The sequence below is a fragment of the Tarenaya hassleriana genome, unplaced genomic scaffold (assembly GCF_000463585.1).
Source record: "Tarenaya hassleriana unplaced genomic scaffold, ASM46358v1 Cleome41, whole genome shotgun sequence".
NCBI classification, from domain to species: domain Eukaryota; kingdom Viridiplantae; phylum Streptophyta; class Magnoliopsida; order Brassicales; family Cleomaceae; genus Tarenaya; species Tarenaya hassleriana.
In genome coordinates this window covers 1-19,289 of record NW_010966933.1, presented here as the reverse complement: position 1 = coordinate 19,289, position 19,289 = coordinate 1, and the positions used below count along the sequence as shown (strand labels likewise).

The 19,289-nt window shown below is 43.5% G+C and overlaps 6 protein-coding genes across 7 annotated transcripts; 4 read left to right on the top strand and 2 right to left on the bottom strand.

Moving 5' to 3' along the window:
* Positions 1-318: 318 nt before the first annotated feature.
* Positions 319-2,439, top strand: LOC104824688 (dnaJ homolog subfamily B member 13-like). Its single transcript, XM_010556798.1, has 3 exons — positions 319-673; positions 1,263-1,672; positions 1,817-2,439. Exons 1-3 carry the CDS (start codon positions 509-511, stop codon positions 2,250-2,252), a joined length of 1,011 nt encoding a protein of 336 aa, XP_010555100.1. The 5' UTR covers positions 319-508; the 3' UTR covers positions 2,253-2,439.
* A 103-nt stretch (positions 2,440-2,542) lies between these two features.
* On the top strand, positions 2,543-4,297 carry LOC104824686 (dnaJ homolog subfamily B member 6-like). The gene is made up of 4 exons (XM_010556797.2): positions 2,543-2,895; positions 3,398-3,672; positions 3,756-3,897; positions 4,262-4,297. The coding sequence occupies exons 1-3, from the start codon at positions 2,815-2,817 to the stop codon at positions 3,787-3,789; spliced, it is 390 nt and encodes a 129-aa protein (XP_010555099.1). The 5' UTR covers positions 2,543-2,814; the 3' UTR covers positions 3,790-3,897; positions 4,262-4,297.
* Positions 4,262-5,060, top strand: LOC104824941 (dnaJ homolog subfamily B member 13-like). Its single transcript, XM_010557143.2, is given in 3 exon segments — positions 4,262-4,316; positions 4,318-4,835; positions 4,968-5,060. Coding segments are annotated over 2 exon segments (450 nt in total). The 5' UTR covers positions 4,262-4,268; the 3' UTR covers positions 4,720-4,835; positions 4,968-5,060.
* On the bottom strand, positions 4,970-5,806 carry LOC104824685. The gene has a single exon (XM_010556796.1). The coding sequence runs from the start codon at positions 5,600-5,602 to the stop codon at positions 5,003-5,005; it is 600 nt and encodes a 199-aa protein (XP_010555098.1). The 5' UTR covers positions 5,603-5,806; the 3' UTR covers positions 4,970-5,002.
* Positions 5,807-7,626: 1,820 nt separating this feature from the next.
* Positions 7,627-9,849, bottom strand: LOC104824684 (prohibitin-1, mitochondrial). Of its 2 annotated transcripts, none has more exons than XM_010556794.2 (6): positions 9,746-9,849; positions 9,185-9,366; positions 8,762-8,878; positions 8,408-8,578; positions 8,110-8,322; positions 7,627-8,028 (listed from the first exon to the last, which is right to left on the bottom strand). In XM_010556794.2, the coding sequence occupies exons 2-6, from the start codon at positions 9,359-9,361 to the stop codon at positions 7,834-7,836; spliced, it is 873 nt and encodes a 290-aa protein (XP_010555096.1). In that variant the 5' UTR covers positions 9,362-9,366; positions 9,746-9,849; the 3' UTR covers positions 7,627-7,833. The 2 variants fall into 2 exon arrangements, with proteins under 2 accessions (XP_010555096.1, XP_010555097.1); XM_010556795.2 differs by having other exon boundaries at positions 9,185-9,382; positions 9,746-9,848.
* A 693-nt stretch (positions 9,850-10,542) lies between these two features.
* LOC104824683 (cruciferin PGCRURSE5) lies at positions 10,543-12,402 on the top strand. The gene is made up of 4 exons (XM_010556793.2): positions 10,543-10,870; positions 10,950-11,203; positions 11,296-11,733; positions 11,805-12,402. The coding sequence occupies exons 1-4, from the start codon at positions 10,573-10,575 to the stop codon at positions 12,231-12,233; spliced, it is 1,419 nt and encodes a 472-aa protein (XP_010555095.1). The 5' UTR covers positions 10,543-10,572; the 3' UTR covers positions 12,234-12,402.
* The last annotated feature ends 6,887 nt before the right edge of the window (positions 12,403-19,289 follow it).

The window sequence follows — 19,289 nt, the reverse complement described above, 5'->3', positions numbered from 1 at the left end:
ACTTTTTTTTATGGATTATTCAATACGCGAACCAAAAGCTTTGTAATCAATCACCTCGGCAAGCCTCGTTACCATTGTTTTTCCAATTCATTATATGATTAATATGACGAAACAAACAGTACAAATATATTTAGGAAGGCCCTCACTAGTAATTTTATCAAACAAGGTTGGACATTGAAAACTAGAACATGGGCCTACGATTTGGGCCCAATGGACGAAAATTGCAGTTGCTTTTTCCAATAATAATGATAATATGTTTGCTCTCAAATTTCGATACTAAATAAAATATAAATATTGCTATTTTAAGAGGAGAAAAATCCGAAAACAGACGTCATTCAAATAAAAGAGCGACTTCTGGAACCTTCGACGGAATTCTCCAGGCGCTGAGAGGAAACATGCGTCGGTCTTAAGACCGAACTCTCTCCTCCTCCAAGTGAACATCGAGCAGCTTTGGGATCTCTGAGATTAGGCGAAACTGAAGAAGCGAAAGAGAGAAGCGGAGGGAGGGATGGGAGTGGATTACTACAAGGTCCTTCAGGTTGATCGCAGCGCCAAGGACGATGACCTCAAGAAAGCTTACAGAAAACTCGCCATGAAGTGGCATCCCGACAAGAACCCTACCAACAAAAAGGAGTCTGAATCCAAGTTCAAGCAGATCTCCGAAGCTTACGAGGTTTCTATTCATCATGTCCTGTCCCAGATTTTCTCTCCTTTTTTTTTTTCTATTATATTGATTGAATTCGATCTGAAGATGGATTGTTTTTGTTTTTTATCTCCTCCTGATCTCCTTTTTCTCTGGATTGAGAACATGTCTTCTGGTATTGGCGGAGATTAAACTGAGCTTCTTTTTTTTTTATGCGCAATAGGTTTTTTTGTTTCCGAATTTGTTCTTAATTATTGTTAGGGGTTTAGTGATTTCGTGTAATTCAAGCAAATTCCGAGCGAAAGATGATGGCTTTGTTGAGATAACTTTTGTAATTTGTCATGGGGATCTTGGCTTTGTCTTTGTTATCTTGTCGTTTTGTGATTGCGTGCTTCTTCCTTGGCTAGCAAATCTAGTTCTTGATATACTTTTTCGGTTCTCTACCCCCAGATTTTGTCCGAGTTGTGAGTTTCCTTTTCAAAAGTCAATGGTTGTTGCTTAAACCCTGTGTTTTGCCCTGCTTTGCTCTGGCTAAGCTGGTGACATGTGAATCCTGTTCGTGCTGTGTTGCAATTGTAGGAGGATTTTCCCGTCTAATTGGTCGTGGCAATGTGTTCAGGTGCTCAGCGATCCTCAGAAGAGAGCAATATACGATCAATACGGGGAGGAAGGGTTGAAGGGGAATGTACCACCTCCTGATGCAGGGGGAGCCACCTTCTTCTCGACAGGGGACGGCCCCACCTCCTTCAGGTTCAACCCAAGAAGTGCTGACGATATTTTCGCTGAGTTCTTTGGGTTCTCAAGCCCATTTGGTGGGGGTGGAAGAGGAGGATCCAGATTCTCCAGCATGTTTGGAGGTGATGATATGTTTGCTTCCTTTGGAGGAGGTGGTGGTGGGTCGATGCATCATCAGGGTGGAGCCAGGAAGGCTGCTCCCATCGAGAACAAGTTGCCCTGTAGCCTTGAAGATCTATACAAGGGTACCACCAAGAAGATGAAGATCTCCCGGGAGATTGCTGATGTCAGCGGGTAAGTACTAGGATTGAAGCTTTCAACATTAGTAGGATGTTCCACATATGTAGATGCTTTCATTTTGGTTGCCTAGTGTCTGTCATGTTTAGGTTTGAACGCTATGGGCAATGCCTAGTTTTGAACATGCTTTCTTTTGTGCAGTAAAACGATGCAGGTGGAAGAAATTCTGACAATAGACGTCAAACCCGGGTGGAAAAAAGGCACAAAGATCACATTCCCAGAGAAAGGAAACGAGCAGCCTGGCGTGATCCCGGCTGACCTTGTCTTCGTCATAGATGAGAAGCCCCATTCCGTGTTCACCCGTGATGGAAATGACTTGGTAGTCACCCAAAAGGTCGCCCTGACAGAGGCCCTGGCTGGCTACACGGTGAATCTCACGACCTTGGACGGACGGAGGCTGACCATCCCAATCAACAATGTGATCCACCCTGAATACGAGGAGGTGGTTCCAAAGGAAGGGATGCCTCTGCAGAAAGATCCCGCTAGGAAAGGGAACTTGAGAATCAAGTTTGTCATCAAATTCCCGGCAAGATTGACAGTGGATCAGAAGGCCGGAATCAAGAAGCTTCTGGGGTAGGGTGATCGTCTTCCCCGTGCCCTTGTCTTCTTATTCTTCTTGGTGAACGTTGGACAGGAGAAAAAGATGGAAGAAAGGGTCAGACTTTCGTGTTGTGCTATAGCATACAGAAGAGCAGAAGATGTATGATTTATGTAATACTTTTTGGTCTGGTCTAATAATATACGAGACATTCATGTCTGTGTAAGTAGCTGTCATAAAATTCATTAAATCTGGTATAAAGAGAGCTCAAGATTAAACTAGCATAAAGTTCAAGATTAAACTAGTAATCCAAAACCTACGGATACGAATTTGGATACGATGTTTTAATACCTTTTTCTTTGGTACAAATCCAAATATCGAAACTCGCTTAGATACTCGGCAACAACATTCATATTTTAATTCTAAAAAATATTACTACCATTTTAAGAGGAAAGCAAACCTGCGTGGGATTCAGGTCAAAACCCAGTCAGTGGGAGAGGAACAAAGAGAGTAGCGGAAGGGAGCGGATTACTATAAGGTCCTTCAGGTCGATCGCAGCGCCAAGGATGATGACCTCAACAAAGCTTACAGAAAACACGCCATGAAATGGCAACCCGACAACAACCCTACCAACAAAAAGGAGGCTGAATCCAAGCTCAAGCAGATCTCCCAAGCTTACGAGGTTTCCATTTTCGTTTGCCACCATGTCCCGTCCCGGGAATTTCTCTCCTTTTTGTTTCTCATCTCCTCGTGATCTTCCTCTTCTCTGGCTTGATTGTTGCCCGGAACATGTCTTCTGGTATTGGGGGAGATAAAACTGACAGCTTTTTCCTTTTTTGTTTTTATGCCCAATTGGTTTTTTTGTTTGCGAATCTGATCTTAATTATGCTTTTTGTGGGTTTAGTGATTTCGTGTAATTCAAGCATACATAGTCCGAGCGAAAGATGATGGCTTTGTTGAGATTATCTTTTGAATGATTGCGTGCTTCTTCTTTCGCTAGCAATTCTTCTTGCTATATTTTGTCCCGATTAGCGGTGAACTGGATTCAATAGTCGCTTATGTCCCTGTATCTTGGTTACTCGTAAGCCTTTGGTTTGGTCTGGTGTGACATCTGAAACATGTTCGTGCTTTGTTGCAACTGTAGGAGGATTTATTCGTCTTATTGGTTGTGGAAATGTGTTCAGGTGCTTAGGGATCCTCAGAAGAGAGCAATATACGATCAATACGGAGAGGCCCGGTTCAACCCAAGAAGTGCTGACGATATTTTCGCAGAGTTCTTTGGGTCCTGGAGCCCATTTGGTGGAGGATCGAGATCCTCCAGCAGCAAGTCTCCAGGTGATAATATTTTCGCTGACTACTTTGGAGGTGGTGGGCCGATGCATCATCAGGGTGGAGCCAGCAAGGCTGCTCCGTCGAGAACAAGTTGCCCTGTAGCCTTGAAGATCACCAGTTTCAGCGGGTTAAGTGCTCTCAAACCATGAGCTTTGCCTTCTGTCTTTCCCTTCCTATTGACAGAATCCATATGATAAACCTTACTATCAGGTCTACTTCAAGAAGAACAGGAAGGAAAGGGTAGAAGACAACCATGGTGTTTCTGGAACTCTGAAACAGAAGGGTAACGAGGAGGAAGGAAACATTGTCGGGCAGTGAGGATCAAGGCTGTCAGAGAATGACTACTTAATAGGTCTGTTATTACTTTTTCATGTCCATGTTTTGTGTTTCCTGCCAGTGTAATTAACAGTGCCATGTCAGCATCTGTGAGCAGAACTTGGCCTTTAAGTAGCGTATTTTAGATTTTGGGAGGTTTATGCTTGATCAAGAATCTTTGTAAGAGGAGAAAGAGGGAGAGTAACCTCTGGGTAACAGTTGTAATTCTCAACTGAGTTGATAGTTACAATCTATCACCATATCACAGGATTGAAGCTTCTTTTAGTTCCAACATTAGTAGGGTGTTTCATATATGTAGATGCTTCCATTTTGGTAGCCTAGTGTCTGAAATTGTGTCATGAACGCTATGGGCAGTCTTAAGCATGCGTTCTTTTGTGCAGTAAAACGATGCAGGTGGAAGAAATTCTGACGACAGACGTGAAACCCGGGTGGGTAAAAGGGCACAAAGATCACATTCTCAGAGAAAGGAAACGAGCAGCCTTTCATGATCCCGGCTGACCTTGTCTTGGTCATAGATGAGAAGCCCCATTCCGTGTTCACCCATGATGGCAATGACCTGATCGTCACCCAAAAGGTCTCCCTGACAGAGGCCCTGACTGGCTGCACAGTGAATCTTCCGACCTTAGACGGTAGGAGGCTGACCATCCCGATCAACAATGTGATCCACCCTGACTACGAGGAGGTGGTACCAAGGGAAGGGATGCCTCTGCAGAAAGATCCCACTAAGAAAGGGAACTTGATAATCAACTTCATCACCAAATTCCCGGCGAGATTGACGGCCGAGCAGAAGGCGAGAATCAAGAAGCTTCTGGATCATCTTCTTCTTGGCGAACGTTGAACAGAAGAAAAAAGATGGAAGAAAGGGTCGGGCTTTCGTGGTGTGCTCTATAGCATACATAAGAGCAAAAGAGACGGGTGGTCCGTTCTTTTGGTCTATTGGAGTGTACGATTTATGTAAGACTTTTTTTGTCTGGTCTAAGACATTCATTTCTGTGCAAACAGCTGTCATAAAGAGCCAATGGTTCGTTCATGTGAAAGAACTACATCGATGATCTTTTCATCTTGGGCATTTACAAAAAAATGCAGGGACTGTCTAAGAGACGGGAAAATGGAAAAGCTAATCATTCCTTAGAGAGAGGAGAGCCGATGCCATGGCGGCGTGTGGGGAAGACGAGGAAGAAGGCAACACAGATGAAACCAACCATAATCGGCAGACGCATCAGCAGCTCCTTCACCTCCTCTGACGGCACCGGGAATAAACATCTCACCACGTTCTTGTCGAACATCGTCACCGCTCCGAACACCAACATCGACATGGTGGCGTGGGCAAAATCCAGGAACCTCAGCCTGTACTTCTCTGCCTCCGCTCCAGCCAGCTCCACCGACCCGTCCATCACCCACAGCCCTGTGGCCGTGGCCAGGCCGTACCTCACCTTCCCAAACTGGTCCCGGCATGAGTCGGTGAAGGAGAGAAGGAAGCAGGAGAAGGCGCAGAGGAAGACGAGGAAGAGGGTGAGGCTACGGCTAGCCTGGGTGGGACACTGGCCCTGATGGGTCAGGACCGGACACAATATCTGGAACGTCAGGACCGAACCCGTGGGCAAGAGCTTGGACAATTGAGTGGTCCCTTTGAATGTCTTCCTCACCACCTTCTGTGCCTTCGACTTTGGCTTTCTTGGCGCCAAAGGCAACATCTCTATCAAACGCTGTGTGCTCTCCATCTCCGATCTTCTTCTGAACTTCTATGGATCCTTGTTTTGTCTCTTCTTTGATGTTTTTCACTTGGATGATTCGGACATTGATTATATACATGTACGAGTTTCGGTTTCATTTTGGTGTTCTCCGTGTTCGTTTAGTTGTCGTTGAGGTTTCATGGCGGAAACCTTTTTGAGGTTATGCCTGTTTCAATTTCAATTTTAATTCATTCATGTTTCAGTTCTTCCGTTAGTCTAAATATACGAGATTGGCATTTCATGTGATGGCCACGTGTCCGTTTTGTTTATTTAATTAGAAAAAAATAACCCCAATATTAATCATTAATTGTGGTTTAAACCGTCACTAATTACTGATCACTCCTTTCCGTGTCCCCTTTATTTCGCCGTACGTTTTCCTTTCCCCTGCGGAAAATATTCAAAACCTAAACGAGAAGAAAAATCTAGAATTCGCTCGTCGGGAGTTGGTAGACATTTCAAGAAATGTTCATTGGATCGTTGGGAGTTCACTAATTAATGTGCATAAAAATCTATTTTTCATTATGTTTAAATAATTATTTGAAGTAAAAATGAAATTGGAACAATGTCGTTTGAGAAAAAGACCCAATAATGTTTTGGGCCTGTAAATAGATTTTGGATATACGATTATAAACGGAGGTCCATGTCTTATTGAACTGACCAAAATATCTGATCGGTCGGTTTGCTTGAAGACGTTGTACCAACTTCTTGCCGTTTCCCATCCAAGAAAACAACACGCAGTTAAGCAAAAACACGCCTTGAGATGTATCCATGTCACGCACACGCGCGCGCGCGCATATATTATCATTGCGCAAAGCTTCTGATGCTTGGAACAATGATACATATATACATATACATATATGCTTGGAACAAAGATCCAAGCAATCTCTTTGTTTAATTATATATGATTGTTAAAATCTATATTTGTTAAACGAAAAGGATGTTAGAAGTTCCAATTATTTGTCTCTTTTCTCATATATATATATATATATATTCACACTGACACACATGAACAAACACATATATAATTATATTGAACATATTTTGATAGGAGTGAAAAAGGACGGGACGGTGAGGCATTTCTTCCACAGGCCGTCGAAGGATACACGGCAGGGAGATCCACACGGATTCCGACGTAGGAGGGGAGACATGGTGGCACAAGACCGGAAAGACACGGCCTGTCCTTGTCGGCGGCAGAGTCAGAGGCTACAAGAAGATCCTCGATCGTACTCTACACCAAACTACGCCAAACAAAAGAAGCCCGAGAAGTCCAATTGGGTTACCACCTCGGCAGCAACGAGGAAGAGAAAGAAGGCCAACTCCTCGTCTCCAAAGTCTTCTTCCAGACTCAGCCCCGCCAGTGCGCCGTTAAGGACCATTACCATCACCACAACGGGCGGTGGCCCGGCGGTTATTTCCTTAATTACGAGATTTTAGGCAAAACGAAGAGAAGGCCCTTTCACACGCTACAAATTAAGGTGAAATATATATGAATATTCTGGGAACCGGAAAATAAATTGCAAATACATGCACACTATTTTTTATCATCACTAACACTACTACAAGAGCCATATAAAGTGTATGCATGTGATGAAATAAGAGGGCACACCCAAATCGGTGATTCAAGGTAAAGGATAATTCAAAACTCCTGATTCAAATCTCCATTCCAAAAAGCGGTAGTTTTTCCTTCCTTTAAGAGATATAATTAGACTAAAAATTTGGTAAATTTTCGGATTATAAAAAAAAACATGATTTAAGGAAACTCATAGTATTTATATTACATAAGTACATTCATTTCTCTATTTTTCTCTTCTTTTTTGTATATTATATTTTTTGTACAATGTGTACTATTTTGGAATGGAGAGGGAAAAAAAATGTACAAAGACTTCCCTTGTCATAATATATTCATCTTTGGGAGAAAATATCTTTCAATTATTTTCTAAAAATTAATGGGCTCTTTGGGCATGCAGTGGGCTGATGGAACATTGGCCATCAAAGGCTTATATACTACCCGATGCTCCACAGAATATGAATGTTCTCCATTCAAACAAAAAGACCTGAAAACAGGGACCGAAATTCCAGAAAAAGCCATAAATTTGAACATCTTTTGTGCTGAAAGCCAAAGGGGTGCATGAAGGATCAATTTAAACAATTTTATTGTCGCACTGTCCAGGGATCCGATCCGAGAATCTGAGAAACACCGGCAAAAGCAGCGTCCGCAACTACTTCTTAGTATTGGGCTCAAGGTTCATCTCCTGGAGGTTCAGCAAGAGGTCGTCCGAGCTTAAGTAGACCTTGTTGGCCGAGCTTGCTATTGTCTGCGCAATTTCTCTCGCCGCTTCGATCTTCCTCAGTGTGATGAATGCCGGGTTGTTGGCTATTGCTTGGCCGATGAGCTGAGCACTCTTGGCTTCTCCCTACACATCCCACACAGTCACGTTCATCAGCCATTTGCATTTTCATTTAATTGACAAAAAAAAAAATAGATTTTTTCTCACCTGAGCACGGATAACAGCACTTTTCTTGTCCTGTTCAGCCTTTTCCACGATGAACTTAGCACGCTCGGCCTCTTGAGCAGCCACCTGCTTTGCTTCAATCGCAGCTGTGAACTCCTTCCCGAACGTCAAGCTCGTGATTGACACATCATCCAGCGCAATGTTGAAGTTTGCCGCTCTTTCTGTCAGAATCTTTCGAATTTCCCTACTCACATTCTAAAAAGAGCCAAAAGTTGCTACTGTAAGCCCATAATCTCAGTTCCTCCAAAGAGAACAGTAACAGACATCTGCAGACAGCTACCTCTCTTTGAGTTATAAGCTGGCTCGCATTGTACTGCGCAACCACAGCCTTCAAAGTCTCGTTTATTATAGAAGGCAGAACTCTCTCACTGTAATTTTCACCGAGGGTTCTGTAGATTTGGGGCAACTGGTCAGCCATGGGACGCGTGAGAACTCGAAGTCCAATTTTCACCTGCATGTTTCAAACCATAAAACAAAAGTGCACAAAGCAACCCGAGACATTAGCGGTCTCTTATACAACAGGAGGACAAAAACTCTGTATGCATGTCGAAAGAAAAGACTCGGGGGCATTCCCAGAACTCATCAGATAGCGACATAGAAATAGTTCCAGATGAACGAGATGAAGCCATAGTACCATCTGAAGATCACGGCTTCCGGATGTGCTCTCAACGAGGTAGGGTCGTGCACGAACATCATAGATGATGGGTCTTTCGAACCACGGAAGCATAAGGTGGGTACCCTCGGGATAGACCTACGTGATGTAAGAGTTAACATGAGATCATATTACTATTACGACGCCTAAGAACGCTGTAAAGTAATAGAAAACGAATGAAACGAATAGACTGTAATTACTGTGCCTAAGAACACCGTCAAGTATAGAAAATGGATGGATAGATGCAAAGGGATGACGAGATCCCAGAAACATGATAAAACATGACTAAGAAACCAACTCGAGAATTCATCCAATATCACAAACAGACAGTTAGCTTTGAAAATGCTCGCAGAAACTCACAGCTCTATGGGACAAGCGTTTCAAGTCTTTTTAGTACAGACTAACCTTGTCTTTGATACCAACTATACGATTGAACATGACGGCTCTGTGTCCTCCGTCGACATTGTAGAGACTGTGGGTCACTGCGTAAAGGCCGAGTCCACCGATAACTCCGACCTTTAGAAGCGCAGAGACGGCTCCTCCACCAGGCACATTCGGAACTTTAACGTTGTTGAAATTCATCTTCCCTAAACACGCAAAAAGCTAAAAACAAATATCAGAATTGCACCCTAGAACCGAATCCACAAAATCGACTCAATCGTAGTAGGTATGAAACACACCCGAAGCACCAAATAACAGAATCAGAAACGAAATGAAACGAAAACCCTGCTTGGTTGCCGAGAGAACCGTAGATTAAAGAGGAAATATGGGACTACCAATGCAAGAACAACGAGTGATCTGCAAGTTAGCGGAAGAACTTTTCCAAGGCCTTATAACCGGAGTACAAAATGGGAAAAACTTAGATCCGAAATCAAGCAAATGCTTCCGTAAGTCAACTCATCAAAGGAAATGTACTGGGAACCAAGGAGAACGAAGTGGACTTCGGAGAAATGGTGAGAATCGTACCTGAAGCTTTCTGGGAATGTCTCGAGAGGGAGAGGAGGAACAAGAGGGGAGGAGGGGTTAGGGTTTAAGGAGACGAAACTGTTGGAAATGTTGAGGGGACGGTAAAGCACATCTTTTTCGTTTTGCAGAAACATTTGGGCCGACATGGATATGTAATTTCTCGGATCAAGCCCATTCCCATCATTAGTCTGATTGAAGAATTGCATGATACAACTCAGCCTGGTCCATCAGCTAATGGGCTATCGTTTTGGCCCATCAACGCATATGGGCTTTTAGAAAGCCCATAATCCGAAGAGCCGATAATGCCGTGGCGGCAGCTAAGCATGCAACCGCACAGTTGTCGTCGACTCGCCGCTTCACACTATTTTCTTGTTGGTTCGCCACTCACCGTATTTGTCGTTTTATTTTTGTCTCTTATGTTGGCTACATCGCCATCCCAGCAATAAAGTTTATTTAATCTTAAGTTACACCAAATTTAAATTGAGTCGCGATTAATTTAGGTGACTCACAACACACACAGGGGAGGTCATATTCATAAAATCACCATTAGTTTAGCTCTCTTCAATTATGTATTATAATATTAACACCTTTCGAAATATATACAAACATCTGATTAAAATCGAAATTGCGATGCATTAGGGGTTTGTCGCGTTCTGCACACGAGATCTAGACACATGCTGAAACCCATGGTGTTATGTGTCGGAAGAAGACAGCAAGTGCGGCATGCAAAGCCCATCGACCACCCACCCCCCCCCCCCCCACAAGGCCCTTAATATAAGCATGGCCGCGATCAAGTCCCCACATCTCATCCGTAGTAAATAACAAAAATGGCGAATAAGCTGGTTATAGCCGTGGTGTTTGCCGTAGTAGCGGTGGTGGTGTGCGAGGCGAGGCAGGAGCTAGGGGTGCCTCCTCAGATGAGGAACGAGTGCGAGCTCGACAACCTCGACGCCCTCGAACCCACCGACACCATCCCATGCGAGGCCGGTCGGATAGAGTACTGGGACCACACCCACCCTCAACTCCGTTGCGCCGGTGTCTCCGTCGTCCGACGCGTCATCCAACCCGGTGGCCTCTACCTCCCTACCTTCCACAACGCCCCTCAGATCACCTACGTCGTCCAAGGTCCATTTAACGTCTTCCATACTTGTTTTATATCTACTTTATATATATATATTAATCATCATGTCTTGGAATGTTGCAGGTAGGGGACTAGCGGGAAGAGTGATACCGGGATGCGCAGAGACGTACATGGACTCTCAAGGGTTGGGAGGGGAACAAGGACAGCAGAAGTTCAGGGACATGCACCAGAAGGTGGAACATGTCCGCCACGGCGATGTCTTCGCTTGGCCTTCCGGCACCGCCCACTGGTGCTACAACTCCGGCGACCAGCCTCTCGTCACCATCTCCCTCATCGACATCGCCAACCAACATAACCAACTCGATCGCAACCCTCGTGTACGCTAATACCACACTTTCGTACCATCCATTTGCATATATATACACTTCTTCTCAACTGATCAATACCTATCTATGTGTTGATGGATTAGGCTTTCCGTCTGGCGGGCACCAACCCGAAAGGAAGCCGAGGTGTTGGAGGTGGTCGTGGCATGCAACAAGAACAGAACATATTTAGTGGTTTCGACCCACAAATCTTGGCAGATTCCTACAAGATCAGCCTCCAGACAGCGCAACAACTTCAAAACCAGCAAGATAACCGTGGTAACATCGTACATGTCAAGGGACCCTTCCAGGTGGTTAGGCCGCCTCTCAGACAGGAGTACGAGAGCGAGGAATGGAGACAACCACGCGGCCAGAACGGCCTGGAGGAGACCTTTTGCAGCATGAGGTTCCACGAGAGCATCGACGACCCAGCTCGTGCTGATGTGTACAAGCCCCAGCTCGGCCGTGTGACCACCGTCAACAGCTACACCCTGCCCATCTTGCAATACGTCCGACTCAGCGCCACTCGGGGTCACATCAACGGCGTAAGTCTATACATTGTGCATCCAACAATCATATATAATGCATGTAAATCTGATATATTTCGAACATGCAGAACGCAATGGTGTTGCCGAAATGGACGATGAACGCGAACGAGATCCTGTACTGCACGGGTGGGCAAGCGAGGATACAGGTGGTGAACGACAACGGGAAGAACGTGCTCGACAAGCAGCTGCAGAAGGGGCAGCTAGTGGTGATACCGCAAGGCTACGCAGTGGTGATGAGAGCGCAGGGAAACAAGTTCGAATGGATATCACTAAAGACCAACGACAATGCCATGGTTAACACTTTGGCTGGTCGGACATCGGCTCTGAGGGCATTGCCGTTAGAGGTCATAATGAACGCGTACCAGATATCTCAGCAAGAGGCTTGGCAGATCAAGTTCAACACTCCCGAGACCACTCTCACTCACGCCGGCGGCAGACAGCAGCCGCAGCAGATGATGATGATGGAGGAGATAGTCGAGGACTTGATCCAAGCTTAAGGATCGGAGGCCTTCAGGCAAATTTTAATAAAGTTGAGTTCTGTTTTCAAACATGTGATATAGACTTTGGTCGTACTCCGCTCCGTAGAAAAATGTATGTGCCTCCCTCTTCCGTTGGCACTTTGTAAACTTTTCCTCTAATAAATAAAAAAGGGAGACTTTAAATATATATTTGAGGTTGATTACGGATCCAATGAAAATTTTGGATATGAGAATTTAATATCCGTACTCGTATATATACTGTCTGAAATATTCGGGTTCGGATATTAATGTATAAACAAAAAAATTATGAATGCACGCACAAGACAATGGTGGAAGAGTTTGGGTTGTTTGGAATCCCTCTTTGATGGTTCATGCCTACTCAAGTACGGATCAGTCTGTTACCTGCGGAATTAGTGGCACAAGTGGGGAGCCAAGTTTTACAGTCACATTTATATATGCCAGGAACTCGGTACAAGACCGAAGGCCTCTATGGAACCATATAGTCGAGCTATCCCAATACCAACCCTTGTTGACAACTCCATGGATCATTCTCGGAGATTTCAACCAAATACTCCGAGTTGTTGACAACTCCATGGATCATTCTCGGAGATTTCAACCAAATACTCCGAGCTTCTGACAGATCCGATTTTCCAGGCTCCACTACTATAACCCAAGGTATGACTGACCTTGAACATTGTATTGATGCTGCAGGGTTGAGTGACATTACCAGCCGAGGGGAACAATTCACCTGGTGCAATCTAAACTCGCAACAACCTCTCTAAGTTAAGCTGGATAGAGCCTTGGCTAATATTAACTGGCGCCAAAGTTTCCCCGATACTTATACAGACTTCGGTCAACCAGGACCTTCGGATCACAGTCCGTGCACCATCCACATCCCAATTGTGCAACAGCAGAGGAAACGACCATTCAAGTTTTCCCATCACTTACTGCAACATCCGAGGTACTTGGATACAATTCGGGAAAACTAGATGTCGGCAGTGGAAGATGGTACAAGACAGTCCAGACTATGCCGAGCATTACGGAACTTAAAATGACCCTTGCAGCAACTAAATACGAAGGAGTTCAGTGGGATTAGTTCGCGAGTACAAGCGATTGGGGATAAGCTCAAAAGCATTCAGTCACAAATGCTAGCGAATCCGGCGGGTCACCTAATAGAGGAGGAAAAGCAAACACGCACCAAATGGCTGAACTTGGTGGCAGCGGAGGAAACCTTTTACAAGCAGAAATCGAGAGTGAGATGGCTGCAATCGGGGGATAAGAACACTAAATTCTTCTTTCATGTAACAAAGGCAAGGAAGGCAACCAACCAAACAGTTATATAGCGACGGAAAAATCCGTCGCAAATACAAAGAAAATCCGTCGCAATTAAGAATTTGTGACGGAATGCGACGGACTTATTTCCGTCGCTATAGCGCTGTCGCAAACGTATAACGGTCGTTAATCCGTCGCAAAAAGAAATCTGCGTTTTGCGACGGAAAGTGACGGATAATTCTGTCGCAAATTGCGACGGAATTTTTTCTGTCGCATTCCGTCGCAAATGTTTTAAAATTTTTTAAAAAAAAATATAAAAAAATTATATACTATATATACATATACATATATACATTTTCACATAGACATACACCTATATACACATACATTCATGCACAAACATTACACACATACAAATATATATACACATACATACATATATATACACATATATTTTCATATACACATACTCATATATATACACAAACACACATACACATTCACACATATACACATATACACATACATAAATACTCATACATATATACATTTCACAAACACATACACATACACATAAACACACACATATACACATATATTCATATACACATACAATCACATATACATACACATACATATTCACATTCACATATATACACATACACATACATAAACACACACATACACATTCACACATATATACACATTCACTTACACACATATATAAACACACACATATACATTCACACATATATATACACATTCACACACAAACATACATACATACATACATACATACATACATACATACATACATACATACATACATACATACATACATACATACATACATACATACATACATACATACAATACACACACATTAACAACACATAAACATACATACACACAAAATATACATACACATATATACACACACAAAATATATATATATAATCCATATATACTCATATATACATATATACATACCTTGATATATCTTGGAGATATCTTGGAGGAAGACAACGTTGGAAAAAAATTGGAGAAGATTAAGATTTTTTTTTTGGAAACTTCAAAGTCTGAAGAAAGAAGACGAAGTCGGTGCTTTTATTTCGTGTTGCGACGGAAATTACCGTCGCCATCCGTCGCAAAACGAAATAAAAACCGCGAAAATTTGAAAATTTTCATCGAAAATAACGAAATAAATGAAATTAGTATTTGCGACGGAAATTACCGTCGCCATCCGTCGCAAAACGAAATAAAAACTGCGAAAATTTGAAAATTTTCATCGAAAATAACGAAATAAATGAAATTAGTATTTGCGACGAAAATTTCCGTCGCAAATCCGTAGCTAATTCTGAAAAATAAATAAATTAAATTAAAAATAATTAAAATTAGCATTTGCTACGGAAATTTCCGTCGCAAATAATGTTTGTTATTGCGACGACAACGTCTCCGTTGCATTCCGTCGTAAATTTTCGACGGATTTTACGACTCTTTGAGACGTAAATTTTTTTTCCGCATTCCGTCGCTAAACCGTCGTATTCCGTCGTAATTTTGTATGCGACGGAATTTTCCGTCGCAAGTTCCGTAGCTATACGAGAATTTTCTTGTAATGGAGGGACATGAAAAGGCATGTTGTATCGTACTTTTCAACATTGCTCGGGGGACTGGTGACTTGAGCACACCGTCGGCAGAGGCATTAAGAGACATCCTTGGTATGTCACTTGACTCATCTTTAATGGCTAGTCTCTTGAAAATTCCTTTGCAGGAAATAATAAAGGAGACACTTCTAGCAATGCCAAATAATAAAGCGCCGGGTCCGGATGGCTACACTAAAGAATTTTTCGTTAGTTCATGGGAAATCGTGGGAGCTGATCTAGTAGCAGCAGTTCAGGAATTTTTCCGAAGCCGCCAGTTATTGGGTCAAATTAATGCTACCACAATCGCCTTGATACCGAAACATCCGGGAGCGGTTTCACTAACCGAATTCCGACCGATTAACTGTTGCAACCTTGTCTACAAGCTCATCTCTTCTATCTTGGCTAAAAGGTTAAAACCACTGATACAACATGCAATATCGCCGAATCAAGCAGCTTTTATGAAGAAGAGGGTCATGATTGATAATATCATACTGGCAACTGAGCTAGTGCGGAACTACAACCGAAATTCTGGGCCAAAAGGAGCAGCGATTAAAATTGATATCAGAAAGGCATTCAACACCGTAAATCGGGTATTTATCCTGAGAATACTTGAGGCGCTTGGCATATCATTGGCGTTCATTAGTTTGATTAAGGCATGCATCACCACACCCCGGTTCTCGGTCTCAATCAATGGAGAGTTGGCAGGCTTCTTCGAAAGCCAACGAGGTCTCAGACAGGGAGACCCTTTATCTCCATACCTCTTCATCCTAGCTATCGAAGTCCTCTCAAAGTTGCTTGACAGAGCATCCTCCGAAGGAACACTAAAGTCGCACTCCAAGTGTGGACGACCGAGAGTCACTCATCTGGCTTTCGCGGACGACGTGATTATATTCTCCAAAGCTGACCCTGGCTCTCTGGCTGAGATCAAACGAATATTGAATGAGTTTGGGCATATATCAGGTCTGGAGGTAAATGAGGCTAAGTCGGAAGTGTTTTTCAGTGGATTAACGGAGGCTGAAGTTTCCCCACTCCTACCCATATTGGGTTACAGGCACGACACCTTCCCGGTACGCTATCTAGGGGTGCCCCTCAGCCCATGCAAGCCAACAAAGCAAGACTTCCAGCCACTGCTTGAAAGGATTAAGGCGAAACTACAATCATGGACCACTATGTTCCTCTCAACGGCGGGCAAATTACTACTAATCAAATCTGTTATTTATGGACAGGTTGCAAATTGGAGTGCCACATTCCTTCTCCCCAAGTCAGTACTTACGGCTATCAAGAGCCTCTGCACGACTTTGTTTTGGGCGAGTTCTTCACATTCTGCTCGTAGATCATCCTCGAGGGTCGCTTGGGAGACGATTTGCAGGCCAAAGAAAGAAGGAGGACTTGACATCAGAACTCTAAAGGATCTGAACATGGTCCACCGGCTAAAGCTCGTATGGAGAACACTAAGTGACAAAGGCTCTTTATGGGCTAGATGGCTGAAGCAGAACGTATGGAGAAAGAAGTGCTATTGGACAACAACCGTGTCAAATCGGCTATCATGGAATCTCAGAAAGCTACTCTCAATCCGACAAGAAGTCAAATCATTTTGCGCATGGAGATCGGGGATGGAACATACACTATGTTCTGGCATGATACTTGAGGCATGCCGAAGTGGACACTGGTCAGTCCCAGGAGCGCGGTCTGATGCGCTTGAATAAATTCTTATTCGTCTGACGACAGTGCAGACACCTACCGCAGATCGGGGACCAGATATAGCTACTTGGAAGCGCAAGTCCGGAGAATTTAAGAGGGAATTTTCGGCTGCAAACACATGGGAGTTGATAAGGGAGCATTCAATCGAAGTAGATTGGTACCAAACCACTTGGTTTAAGCATGCGGTACCAAGATTCTCCTTCCTACTCTGGGAAATAATGCTATCAAGATTGCCAACAAAGGATCGCCTTAGCCGCTGGGGATTGCAAGTGGATCAGACCTGCGTCTTGTGTCCAACGGAGCAAGAAACACATGGCCACCTCTTCTTTTCTTGTTGTTTTAGTTCGCAGGTTTGGAGTCCAATGGCAAGCTTATGCCTACTCTCGCCACCATCAATTGCAGTCCAAGTTCCTACATGGTTGAGCAATACAACCAACGGCATGGTGAATCACAGAGCATTCTTGGCAAAACTGATTGTGCAAGCATCCGCCTATTACTTGTGGAAGGAGCGAAACCGAAGGATATTCACCGGAGAACGCAGATCGGCAGCGACATCCGCCACGAAGTCGACCGAAGCATTAGAAACACTTTACTACCTCTTTCCACGAGACCTTTTACTGCCCAATCACCCCTGTCCGATTGGTATCTCCTTACGGAAAGTATCTGATCACAACCCCTCCGACAACAATGGCATAAATCAATAGGATAGCTGTTTGTTTTGAAAATTGACATTTTGTCTTCTTTTGGAGTATGTTAATCTGTTGTATACAGTCAAAACTGGGTCTTTTGTAAACATTATTTGATCAATTCATTAACCTTTTATCAAAAAAAAAAAATTATGAATGATCTTAGTGAGAGAATACTACCTTGTTTAAAAAAATATACATGGTTAATGTTGTTTCAAAATCTAAAAACTATTATTACCAAAAAAAAGATCACCCCCTTCCATTAAAAAAGGTACAAATTTCGTCTTTTTCCCAAAAGACATAAAAGGCCTTATAACTTAGTCTTTTTCGAGACAAATTTCGAAACTGCTTGTCTCTCTCTCCCGTTCGAAGAAATCCGGCGAAATCCTATCATTTCTCTCTCGATTCTCAGAAATCAAAACAATGGCTTCAAAATCGAACACAAATGAAAGCAAGACTTCAACTCCCGCTCGCAAATCGGGACGTGGCGGAAGAAAAAACCAGGAACTGAAGGTAAGTTTGAGTTGATGCGATGCAACAAATCTGGGTTTTTTGGTTTGAGTTTATGATTTTTAAGTTAATCGTATGATTTATGGTGGAAAATGGGTTGTTATACTCACCGAAACGGATTTAGGGTTTACCTGGTCATACTGGTCACGTTGGTCACACTGACTGATTGAGGGTTGATTTCTTCTTTGCAGGTTCTGTTCATATATGATTTTTCAGATATTCAATTCGCACCGAAGATTGAAAGCAAATGCTATTTGAGTCAGACGATAAAAAATCTGAAAGAGGTATTATCTTCCGAGGAGTGGAGGTACTTCAACGAGGATTCACAGTTTCGTCACATATTCCATTTGAAATGTGACGAAAACATGAAGATGTTGCCTGTGTCAGTACTCCTACACCGAACGCTGAAGTTAGAGGAGGAAAAAGGGCAGTTATGGTTTGTTTTAAATGGCGTTCCTATCAGGTATTCTATAACTGAGCACGCCATTATATCAGGATTGAAGTGCAACCAGTATCTGGAAGATTGGAAAGGGCGCAGGAAAAGCGATTTTCGGATAAAGACCTTCGGACCTGGGAAGGTCACGAGGAAAGCAGTTATGGAAAAGTTGCAAAAGAGTAAACACAGTCGGATTGACAGAAAGAGATTGGCGACACTGATGTTGCTATCCGGGGTACTCGACCCCGGGAACAGAAACGATGACTCTATCAACCATGATCTGGTTGATATGGTCGATGAACTTGAGTTATGCGAAGAATTTCCGTGGGGCAGGTACTCATTCGACAAATTGGTAGAACAGTTGCGGAATATTCTACAAAGTCCTACACCGAAGGGGAGATGGCGCTTGACTGGATTTGTTGTCCCTCTCATGGTGCTTCCTTTCGAATGCATCGAAAGTCTTTGCGCAAACAGTTGGCGCACGACTATTGAAGACGTCGATCCAAACTGTCCCAAGATGTGCAAGAAGCATATCTCTAACCCCAAATGGACTTTTGGGACGGTGATGAAACAGATTGGGAATGAAGCAAAGGTACGTCACGTTGGTCACACTGGTCACATTGGTCACGTTGATCACGTTGGTCACGTTGGTCACACTGGTCACACTGGTCACATTGGTCACACTGGTCACACTGGTCACACTGGTCACGTTGGTCACACTGGTCATATTGGTCACACTGGTCACACTGGTCACGTTGGTCACACTGGTCACATTGGTCACGTTGGTCACGTTGGTCACGTTGGTCACACTGGTCACGTTGGTCAC

Coding starts and splice junctions, on each gene's coding strand:
- LOC104824688 (XM_010556798.1), top strand. CDS start 509: ATGGGAGTGGATTACTACAAGGTCCTTCAGGTTGATCGCAGCGCCAAG. Junction 674..1,262: donor AGATCTCCGAAGCTTACGAG/GTTTCTATTCAT, acceptor CAATGTGTTCAG/GTGCTCAGCGATCCTCAGAA. Junction 1,673..1,816: donor GAGATTGCTGATGTCAGCGG/GTAAGTACTAGG, acceptor TCTTTTGTGCAG/TAAAACGATGCAGGTGGAAG.
- LOC104824686 (XM_010556797.2), top strand. CDS start 2,815: ATGAAATGGCAACCCGACAACAACCCTACCAACAAAAAGGAGGCTGAA. Junction 2,896..3,397: donor AGATCTCCCAAGCTTACGAG/GTTTCCATTTTC, acceptor AAATGTGTTCAG/GTGCTTAGGGATCCTCAGAA. Junction 3,673..3,755: donor AAGATCACCAGTTTCAGCGG/GTTAAGTGCTCT, acceptor CCTTACTATCAG/GTCTACTTCAAGAAGAACAG.
- LOC104824685 (XM_010556796.1), bottom strand. CDS start 5,602: ATGGAGAGCACACAGCGTTTGATAGAGATGTTGCCTTTGGCGCCAAGA.
- LOC104824684 (XM_010556794.2), bottom strand. CDS start 9,361: ATGAATTTCAACAACGTTAAAGTTCCGAATGTGCCTGGTGGAGGAGCC. Junction 8,879..9,184: donor TAGTTGGTATCAAAGACAAG/GTTAGTCTGTAC, acceptor TACATCACGTAG/GTCTATCCCGAGGGTACCCA. Junction 8,029..8,109: donor GTGCTGTTATCCGTGCTCAG/GTGAGAAAAAAT, acceptor TGGGATGTGTAG/GGAGAAGCCAAGAGTGCTCA.
- LOC104824683 (XM_010556793.2), top strand. CDS start 10,573: ATGGCGAATAAGCTGGTTATAGCCGTGGTGTTTGCCGTAGTAGCGGTG. Junction 11,204..11,295: donor AACTCGATCGCAACCCTCGT/GTACGCTAATAC, acceptor TTGATGGATTAG/GCTTTCCGTCTGGCGGGCAC. Junction 11,734..11,804: donor CTCGGGGTCACATCAACGGC/GTAAGTCTATAC, acceptor TCGAACATGCAG/AACGCAATGGTGTTGCCGAA.